The 11,314-nt window shown below is 38.2% G+C and overlaps 1 protein-coding gene across 1 annotated transcript in view; it reads left to right on the forward strand.

The window, feature by feature from the left end:
• LRRC2 (leucine rich repeat containing 2) overlaps positions 1-11,314 on the forward strand; it is a 210,553-nt gene that overhangs the window by 164,317 nt on the left and 34,922 nt on the right. Inside the window, 1 exon segment of the mRNA XM_010725844.2 lies at positions 8,747-8,883. Coding sequence (XP_010724146.2) covers positions 8,747-8,883 — 137 coding nt within the window.

The following is an 11,314-nucleotide window of genomic DNA, read 5'->3' on the forward strand; positions in this document are numbered from 1 at the left end:
AAAAAAAAGCTTTTTTATTTTTACTCTCTTAAAGAAGTGCAAGGACACTCCACATTTCATCCCGCTCTTGGCTTGATTGCTTTGATTAGAAGTAAAAAAAAAACAATAAAAAGAAAAAAATGAATGGACCTTGTCATTTGTCATTTGTAAGCTTGAACCTTTTACCTTTCCAGTAAATCAATGGCAATGTCACTGATTCTGCAGAGAAGATTGGAAAAAGGAAACTGTTTGTCTTGACCTACAGTGAACTGCTGTGTTAGTTAATTTGGCTTGACAGTGTCAGATCAATGCAAAAAAAATTTACTTTGTGTCTTACTACATTTTTTTTTAAAGTAGGTCTGCATTTGCATTGAATGAATTCTTTAGATAATAACTCTTTGTAACTGGACCTGCATTTTGTATCTGATACATCATTAGGATCACCAATGTAGACTTGTCTAAATGATGAAACTACATCATAATAATTACATCATAATAATTACATTATTGCAATGCTTAATTACTGGTTTAAATCTTTTTAAATAACAAATTAAAGATTTAAGTTGGGAATAAACACTAGCTAGGTAACAGCTATGGTACTGAAGCTCCCACTTAAAAATAAAATATTCTTAATTGTGAAAGTATTAGAGAAGCCATTGATTTCATTACTGCTTTTACTGCCTCTCTTTGGAAAACACAGAGATGTTTAACTCTTAAATAGACTATTAACTGTTAACTTTTAAATAGACTTGTAAATTCAGTGCTATAAAGTACAGATAACAACAGTGCTGTAGCAGTGACAATTTAGAGTTCTTATTTAGAAATCCATTGCTTCCCCGTTTGTGCTCCTTTGACTAAGACACTTCAATTTCAGAATTTTGATTCATCATGAATATTGTCTTATAGATACGCATTTTTGCAATTGTTTTCTGACAAAGATAACTTAGCAACCTTCTTTAAAAGGAGAGTGATAGTCATGTTCTTTTCATCTGGGAAAGGAAAAGATCTAATTATTTATAGCCTCAGTTACAAAATCAATATAACCCAATTCCAGTATAATTCCAACTCTTGCTGATTGCAAGAATTTCAGTTTTTAGAGGAAGGGGTAATTAGAAATGTGAAGATAAATATTAAAAATGTTGAAATTAAAAGTTTATAAAAGAAAATGGAATCATAGACTCATAGAATCCTTAGGGACCTCTGATGACCATCTAGTCCAATTCCCCTGCAGTGAACAGGAACACCACACTGGATCAGGTTGCCTAGGGTCTTACTCAGACTCACGTATAAAGTCTCCAGGGGGAGCATCAACCACAAAACTAGGTAACCTGTTCCAGTGCCTCATCACTCACACTGTAAAAGATTTTTTCCTTATATCTAAACTGAATCTACTCTCCCTGAGCTTGAACCATTTCCTCTTGTTCTATCACTGTAGATCCTACTAAAGCTTCTGTCTCCTTTCTTGTAATTCCCCTTTAGATACTGAAAGGCTGCTATCAGGTCACATTGCAGCTTTCTCTTCTCCAGGCTGAACAACCTCATCTCTCTCTGCCTGCCCTCACAGGAAAGGTGTTCCATTCCATGGATCATTTTTGTGGCCCCTCTCTTGACATGCTCCAACAGGTCTATGTCTTTCCTTTAATGAGTACATCAGATCTGGATGCAGCACTCCAGGTGACTCCTCACCAACAGAGTAGAGGGGCAGGATCACCTCCTTGACCTGCTAGTCATGCATCATTTGATGCAGCCCAGGATACGTTTGGCTTTCTGGGCTGCAAGGGCACATTGCTGGATCATGTCCAGCTTCCTATACAGCATTACCCACAGGTCTTTTTTGTCAGGGCTGCTCTTGATCCTTTCATCACTAAATTTGTATTGGTAATGGGATTTGCCTCAACTCAGATGCAAGAACTTACACTTGGATTTCTTGAACCTCATGAGGTTCATCTGGGCCCGCTGCTCAAGCCTGTCTAGGTCCCTCTGAATGGCACAAAAAGTAATTTGTGTAGTAAATCATTCAGTGTATGTCTTTCTTGTGAGAAGATGATTGAGCTTCAAGCAATAGATTTTGTCAGTCTGGCATCCCACAAAGCATTTGATGGTGGTGGAGGAAAAGAACCTAGAGTGTAACTTGACAGCTGGCTGAACATGAGCCAGCAGTGTGTCCAGGTGGCCAGGAAGGCCAATGGCATCCTGGTTTGTATCAAAAATAGTGTTGCCAGGAAGGGCAGGGTGGTCACCATTGCTCTGTAGTCAGTACTGGTGAAGATGCACCTTGATGCTCTGTTCAGTTTTGGGCTCCTCACAACAAGAAAGACATCAAAGCCCTGGAGTGTGTCCAGAAAAGGGCATCAAAGCTGCTGAGGGAGCTGTGTTGGAACACAGGCCTTATGAGGAGTGACTGAAGGAACAGGTATTATTTAGTCTGGAGGAGTCTCAAGAGAGAAGTTACTGAGCTGTACACTGAAAGGATATTGTAGCAAGGTGGGGATCACTCTTCTAGGTAATAGTGATAGGATGAGAGGGGATGGCCTCAAGTTGTTTCAGGGTATATTCAGGCTTGATAATAGGAAAAACATCTTCTCAGAAAGAGTGGTGAAGCATTGGAACAGGCTGCCCAGGGAAGGTGGCTGAGTAACCATCCCTAGAGGTATTCAAAAGTAGGGTTGATATGGCACTGAGGCACATGGTTTAGTGGGCATGGATGGATGGTTGGGCTTGATGAGTTGTCTTCCAACATTAATGATTCTGATTCTATTATTCTATGAAAATGAATGTTTGTACCTAAGAGAATACTTTGATACAAGAATTGAAAAACCTAGCGCAAGCCTGGATAAATGTGTGTGTTTGCAAGGACGAATCATAAATTTGGAAAAGGTAACCTGTGGCATTCCTCAAATAATCAATCTCAGCTTTTTTTCTTAATTATTTTGGGGAACTGGGCTACCGTAAATCTTCTCCTAACATAGTTTCTGAGTTTTGTCACTACACAAATTGGAGAAGATTTGAGAAGTTGGATTGGCACATGAGTTTCAAAGAAGAGTTTAAATTCACAGCTGCAGAGTTCAAGATCATACAGTCAGAAGCTACTGATTTCTTCAGCAAGTCATGCATTCTTTAAATGGAATAAATGAATGAAGAGAAATCCTTATTCTAATAGTCACAGAAGAAAAATTCAGCATGATAAACACACAAAAGGCAGTAAAAGATAAGCTGAATGCAAGATATTCTCAGTAGAAGCAAAAAAGCACTGCCATTATAAACACAACAGTAAGAGTTTTTATGGAGTATTACACATAGTTGCAGTCACCTAGATTCAAGAGAAGTTTTCTGAGATGGATTCAAATGCTAAAAAAATCTGATAAGACCATTTGAGGAGAAATATTTTTATTTTTTGAGTGGAAATTGGAAGAATTGACTTGTTTATACTGGTAAAAGAAATCTTGGCATGTCTGTTGCTCATGAAAATGTCAGAGAGGTAAACAGTAGGCGTGGAAGAGGGCTATGTAAATATAAAAGTAACAAAGTAATTCATGGTTAAAAGGTTTCTATAAATAAATTAAAACTGGCAATTAGAAGACTATTTCTAATCATGTAAGAAGTGAAATTCTGCAAAATTGTTTTTCCATTAGAAGAATGGATGTCAAAAGCCAAATTAATTTTAAGATAGAATGTGGTAAATAAATGTATGGAATTATGTGAAGTAGTGGTGTAAGGGGTTTATTAAGGATGTCCTGGTGTGCCCTGTTAATGTCTTATGGTTGTAGAGGGAAGGTTAATGCTTATCTATCTTTAAGCTGTGAGGTGACATAACTTAATCCATTGAAGAGACCAGAAGTAAAAAAAAAAAAAAAAGCTGTTACACAGAAATTGGTTCTCATAAACAGATCCTGGGGAATGGTATTCCACTAACCTCTGAGTGAGTGAGTGAGTGAAAACTCAGTTGTTCTGAATTAAATTCAGTCATAAGGCATATGGCTTTATCCAGTAATTTTAATAATCTTAGCCTTTGCAGTTACTAGTTACTGACTGTTGATTCTGTAACACTCTTCTGTCAGATCAGAGAGGATTATATGAAAGAGAGAAAATGTGATGCATCTTTTTTTACCTGCTTTCCCATATCTTCAAGCTGTGGCAACCATATTGTCAACATCAGCATATAAATTAGAAACTGGAAAATGAGAAATAAAATGTGAGAAAAGTCAAAATAGGAATCTGTGCTCCTAGCATTCAGACTACCTATAAAAAGCAGTTACATTTTTACGCTTTTGTTACAACTAATTCTGCTCCATGTCTCCTAGTTATGTGCTATAGATGCATCTTCTGAGCAGAGTTAGACAAAGGATGCCTAGGATGCTTGTGGCCCTGGGTGCCTTGTCTACAATTAGTTGTTCAGAAAGAAGTAGAAATGAGACTGTGGTGGCTGAAAAGTCAGCAATACGTCTGCTGTGTTTTAAACTTGATAGGCAGCTAAGCCACTCACTCTATTGCAGTGAAGGGAGAGAATCAAAAAAGCAAAAATGAGAAATGTCTTGAATTGAGAAAAAAAGTTTGATTAATGATGAACAAAGGAAAAAGGCTAAAAAGAAAAAAGAAAAGAAAAAAAAAAAAGAAAAAGAAACCAAGTAATGCAGAAGCAATCAGTTATCACCAGCTAACTGATGTGTAGCCAATCACTGAACAATAGCCATCTTAGAAAACTCCCCTTTAAGATTTTATGGTATTATGTGGATGTTATTCTTTTGGTGAGTTGCGTTCTGGCTCTTGCCAGCCCTCAGCCTGTCCTCATCTGGAGTGTGTTTATGGTTGCGTGGAGTGAGAAACAGTGAAGGCCTTGATGGTTTGTAAGTACAGGAAGTTCAGGAGTAGTTAAAACATTGCGTAGTGTAGAATTGTTACTGTTTTGATCACAAATCAAAAGCATATCATCATCCAACCTTCTATGAAGAAAATTAGCTCTACCCCAGATAGATTGAGTACAATATTACTTCATTAAAAGAGAATATTACTTATCTAAAAGAGAAAATAAAACATTCCAGTGCTAATGAGGAAGCAGTTACTTTTTCACTTAAATGGGACTTGCTTTTATTCACTAAGGAATTAATCTGGGGAGGAAGAATTTTTTACTCTCTCATTTTCTATTTCATTTTGAGGCACCTCTGTGTCAATGATTTTTTGTTGCAATAAGGTGTTGAGCTGATCATAGAATCATAGAATCATAGAATCATAGAATCATAGAATCATAGAATCATCAAGGTTGGAAAAGACCTGCAAGATCATTCAGTCCAACCATCCACCTATCACCAATATTTCCCACTAAATCATATCCCTCAGTATAACATATAAATGTTTCTTGAACACCTCCAGGATCAGTGATTCCACCACTGCCTTGGGCAGCCAATACCAGCACCTGACCATTCTCGTAGAATTATTTCCTAACGTCCAACGTGAACCTCCTGTGGCACAACTTGAGGGCATACCTTCCAGTCCTATTGCTAGTTACATGGGAGAAGAGGCTGACTCGCAGCTAAGCACAACCTCCCTTCAAGTGGGGAGTGATAAGGTCACCCCGAGCCTCCTCTTCTCCAGACTAAACAATACCAGTTCTCTTGGCTGCTCCCCATAAGACTTGTACTCCAGAAGACTCACCAGCTTCATTGTTCTTCTCTGAATATGGTTCAGGGCCTCACCTTTCTTGTAGTGAGTTCTGAACACAGTACTTGAGCTGCAGCCTAACCAGTGCTAACTACAGAGAAATGATGACTTCCCTGCTCCTGCAGGTAGTGCTATTTTGGATAGAAACTAGGTTGCCATTGGCCTTCTTGACCACTTGGGCACACTGCTGGCTTATGTTCAGTCGAGCACTGAGCGATACCCCCAGGTCTGTTTCTTCAATATGGTCTTCCATCCACTCTGCCCCAAGTCTGCAGTCCTGCCTGGAGTTGTGGCCAAAGTGCAGGACCCGTTGCTTGATCATGTTGAACTTCATCCAACTGACCTCAGTCCAGTGATCCAGCCTGCCCAGATCGCTCTCTAGGGGCTTCCTTCCCAAGGAGATTAACACTTCCTGACAACTTAGTGTCATCTGCAAAGTTATTGAGGGTGGACTCAAAGCCCTCATCTAGGTCATCAGAAAACATATTGAACAGGACAGGCTCCAATACCAACCCTTGGGGAGCACAGCTCATGACCTTTCAGCAGCTGGATTTAACTCCTTCACTACCACTTTCGGGGCCTGGTAATTCAGCCAGTTCTTTACACAGCAAAGGGTGTATCTGTCAAAGCCCTGGGCTGCCAGCTTTTCCTGGAGAATACTGTGGAAAACAGTGTAGAAGGCTTTGCTGAAGACTAGGTAGAATATGTCAACAGCCTTTTCCTCACCCACAAGGCGGATCACTTGATCATAGGAGATAAGGTTGATCAAGCAGGACCTGCCTTTCATGAGCCTATGCTGGCTAGGTCTGATCCCCTGGTTGTTCCGCACATGCCGTATGATCTCCCTCAAGATGATCTGCTCCAGCACTGAGATCATGCTGTCAAGTCTGTAATTCCTCAGATCTTCCTTACCACCCTTCTTTTGAATGGAGTCACTTTCGGCATCTCCAGTCCTCTTTCCAGGACCTTTTCAGATGACCAGAAACACTGAAAGATGCTGGAAAGTGGCTTGGGTATCACTTCTGCTACCTCCCTCAGCACCTTTGGGTGGATCCTATCCAGGCCCACAGATTTGTGGCAGCCCAGGTGAAGTACTGAGTCTCTAACTCTTTCTCCCCGAATTGTGGGGTGTTTATTCTGCTCCCATCTGAGACTTCCAGGTTAGGGGACAGAGTACCCTGAGGTTAACTGGTCTGATGTTTAAAGATAGATGAATCATTTGATGTAGAACCTTCATTTGTTTATCATGCTACTAAACTTAGCAAGGCTTCATTATAGATAGGTTAATCTTTTGTTAATTTGATGTGCTTAATAAGCTGAAAAAAAGGAAGATGACTCATTTATACCCTTGGATTGCTTCTGTTACTCTCTCAAGGGTTCTACGGACCCTTTTAGGATGATAGTGTACTACCAAAACAATGCCTGTTGTGATCCTACAGAAAATGTTTTTTCTATTTTAGCTAAAACAAGATTTTACAGCAGAGAGAAATGACAAAGCTACCTTCTTAAAAGGATACAGCTGAGTTTTGAAATATCACCTCGGTTTCTATTTCTGTCAGAACTAGAACTGAGAGAAAGCTATGTGGAAACTTCTATACTTTTTTCTGTTCCAAGCTGTTCTGACCATATTCAGCCTGACAAGTTCAAAGAAACATTTAGATGGATACTGGCCCATCTAAATTTACACTTTGAAGATAATGTTGTTTCCAAGAGGAATTATGTGATTTGTGCAAAATGCTGCAGGCCTAATGATTTGAGGCTGCTAGTATTGATCATCAAATTGCACGCCTCTGCCAAAAAAATTTCAGAGAAACATATAGACTCTCTATTCTCTGCACTTTTTCCTGTTTGTTTGCAAGCACCACCTAACTTCCACCAATGGCTTCCAGCTATTTCCATGCCTTGCTATGGCTGAGCAGCACCATGTAGATCTTGCTCTGAAGGGAATATAACTAAGTGTAGTGCCATAAGGAATAGTTTGCTATTATGACAGTGTTTTGAACACTTGCGATGTATTGCAGGGAGATTCTCTCCATTGTAAGCCAAATCTCAAGAAACTCTAGTTTTTTTCTTTAAAATTTGATTAAAAATAGAAGATGATACAAAATTTTACTCCTTGTGCTTGCCTGGTTTGCCAAGATATAGTCTTCTTTAAGAACCTGTTGAAAAAGATGCTGTTCTCTCCTTATTTCCATTTGCTGAATCATATTTAAATTTCTTACTAGTGCTTTCTATTGTGATTGCTATATTTTGTCACTGTTTAGAGGGGAATATCATCCATGTAGTGTCATCCATGTATCATCCAGCAGGACAGCTATCCAAAGAATATTCCCTTGATGTCGTTATGTGTTGTGTTTTAGGATCTCTTTGTAATGCACCAGCTATTTAGTACCTTCAGATTTCTTATTTCCTTCTCTTATGTCACAATATAATTTGCATTTTTCCAGAATAATGTGTTCTGCATTTTAATAATGCTTTCAAATCTGTTTTTGCTGAAGCTTGTCTAATGCTGTAACAGAAGAAGCAGGAAACGCAATGTGGCTAAATGTAGCCTAAATATTATTGACGTCCTAAAATAAAGCTGACAAATAATGAGGGACTGCAATAAAACAGATAACAAAACAAATACATCCTTCATCTTTTATAATAAAAAATACACAATGCTGTAAATAGGAGACAGAACTGTTAATACGGTAACTTAGCTAGGAGCAGCTTTTCCCAACCAAGAGGTTCTCAAACAAGTAATAAAATGTTTTTCAGTCATCAGACAAGTTTACTGAGGTGGAGACCAAATTCTCTAGTTTTAGCTGAGGTCCATAGGTATCTTTTCCCTGGTAGGACCAAAGTCTTAACAAGTTGCTACTGCTTACAAATCCTAACCACAGTCATTACGATTAAAGGAACTTATGAATATAACAAAGCTCTTTTACTTCCTAATCCTCCAATGTTAGTGGTATACAGATGGTATTTGTTCAATTTATTCATTTCTTACTCATCACCACATTAAGGAGTTTTTTAATATATTAGACTGAATAAGGCTTTTATTTTATTTTATTTTCTCCTTTTTTCTTTTCCCCCTCCCTCACTGATTTTAATTATCTTTCTCTAACAGGCCACTTAAAAAATCTCAAAGTTCTCAATGTAAGCTTTAATAATTTGAAGTCTGTCCCTCCGGAATTGGGTGACTGTGAGAATCTTGAAAAACTGGATTTGTCTGGAAATATGGAAATAAGCGAGCTTCCATTTGAAGTAAGACAACAAACTATGTTTTTCCTACCCTTCTTATTCAGAATGCAAACAGATCACATTCCTTCTAGTTTCTCATGATAAAATTATAGCAGTAATATCACTGAAAATGCCATAGTGTCAGCTAAACAGGATTAAGTTTCTTTGTTTTGGTTTTCAAGTGACTAAATTTCACTCATATTTGTTTTGATATATGAAGGAGGACAAGATTACAAAGGGAATTTTGCCTGTAGTGATAAGGAGAAAGCTGCAAATAGGTATTTAGCAAAGTGCGCTTTGACAGTCAAATTCACATACTAACCTTCATTTGTTCCCAATGTCTGTTTTCTTTAAAAAGAATATAAGAGAGACATATAAAAAGTACTGAATGTTGCTATGAGTATAAATGTCTGTCCAAAATGGATATTACATGTGAGTGAATATAGAATGAAGACTGAGAAAATGACTCCCAGGCATGCACCAATATTTGCTTGTGTTGGATGCATAAATGTTCTCTGTGCTGGCTGCTAAGAATCTTATTGTTCATTAAGAAATGAAACCATTAGCGGATACCTGAGCACTGTTTCAGATATAATCAATATTTCTAAGGTTCTCATACTCCTGATTTCTGGATGATAACTGAGAAGAACATCAGGGAAAAGTGTCAGGCTATTCTTTGCTAATTTCTAATTTTTTTTCTCCAGACATCTGTTATGAGTGATTTCCAGGCATTATTGGAATGACTTAAACTTATGTGAAGTCTGCTTAGGCCATGCTTATGTTCTGTTTCAAGAAAATGCAAATAATAATTAACTTTTCTCTCTGGCTTTTTGCTGTAAGGCAGTTCATTTGGCAAAGAACTGTTCAAAAATGATGTGGAAGATATGGAGACTTCATGTGACGAATGGGCAATTGCCTAGAAATGCTAGAAGCAACACAGACAATGCAGTTGCAGGTCTCTTTTTTCTTCATCTTGTTTTCCTTCAGTTTAGCAGAAGTAGACTTTAAATATAAATCAAAAACAGATGCTGAACATGTGAAGTCGTAAAATCTAACCATCTAAGAGCAGTGAGTATACTCAGCCTCGTGGATCAGAGCAGTCTCAGTCACTGATGTTTTAAAATTTTCCAAGTTATTTCTAAAGGCCTTATAACATAAAGACCTGCCCATGTCTTTGTTTATGAAACTGCACATATAAGCGCAAATGACTGTTTATAAAACAGCAAAAACTAGAAGCAATATCATGTCAGTATGATCTAAAAAATCAAGACAAATATTGGCATTAGCTACTATATTTTCTTTTCTTTTTTTTTTTTTTTCTGGAGAATGACAGTTAATTTATAATTGAAGTGACCTGGTGGGAAGGCTGCATAAACTCCACTGGTTTAATTTATACAATTAGTTACCCAGAGTCAACATTTCAAGGGCAGCTTTGGAAGCTGAACATGCAATTAGAAGAACATTTTTGTCAAATGATTTTAAAAGCTGCAGCGTCGACCTTCAATGTACTAGATACAGCTGATGTTATTCAGAGCAATTGAATCAGTATCCTTGCTAATGTAATAGGTATTTGATGCTTGATTTGCAAACAGGCAAAAAGTGGTAGCCACTGGCAGGTTTATGAATTAAAATATTGAATGAGTATCTTTTGTCTAAAAAGGGAAAACACACATGCAGTTAAGTGTAATGGTAGGTTAACCTTGGCTAATAGCCAAATATACACCCAACTGCTCCCTCCCTCCTTGTCAGTATACCACTTGGAGGAAATAGGATGAGAAAGCTCATAAGATGAAATAGAAACAGGGTAACTGCTTGCCAATTATTGTCATGGGCAAGACAGACCGTGCTTGGGACTGTGAATTAATTTGTTGCCAACTAAAATATATTCTGATATTGAAAAAGAAAGAAAATAAAATCACAGCTTTCTTAAACCTCTCCAGAGCTCAGTTTCACTGCTTCACTCCAGACTCTTCCCTCTGTCATGAGAAGTGCAAAACAATGGGGATGAGTTGCAATCAATACAAAGCAGCTTCTGCTCATATTTCCTCCTCATGTTTTTCCTCTGCTCCAGCATGGGCTCATCTGCTGTTCTTTCAGGAATATCCATTTGCTCAGTGTGGGTCTTCTGTGGGATGCACTATGGAAGTCTGCTCCAAACTGGAGCATCTGCTCCTGCTCGGATTTTGGTGTTCTCTTTGCTCTTTCACTTTTTTTGTTCCCCTGTCTTCTGCCTGTCTGACATTTTCTCTCCGTCAATGGTTTATGGGCTGATTCAGCCCAGTTCTGTGACTAGCAAGGTGGGGGGACCCATGGACACACAAAATAGGCTGTTTCCCTAAGGAAAGGGAAAAGGGGACAAAAAAAAGCGGAAAAGGATAGATAGGCCTAAAAAAATCCCAAGCAGTGGCGATCTGAGGAGAAACAAACTAATTTACTAAATAAGATATTGGAATGC

This window comes from Meleagris gallopavo, chromosome Z (genome assembly GCF_000146605.3).
Source record: "Meleagris gallopavo isolate NT-WF06-2002-E0010 breed Aviagen turkey brand Nicholas breeding stock chromosome Z, Turkey_5.1, whole genome shotgun sequence".
Taxonomy (NCBI): Eukaryota; Metazoa; Chordata; class Aves; order Galliformes; family Phasianidae; genus Meleagris; species Meleagris gallopavo.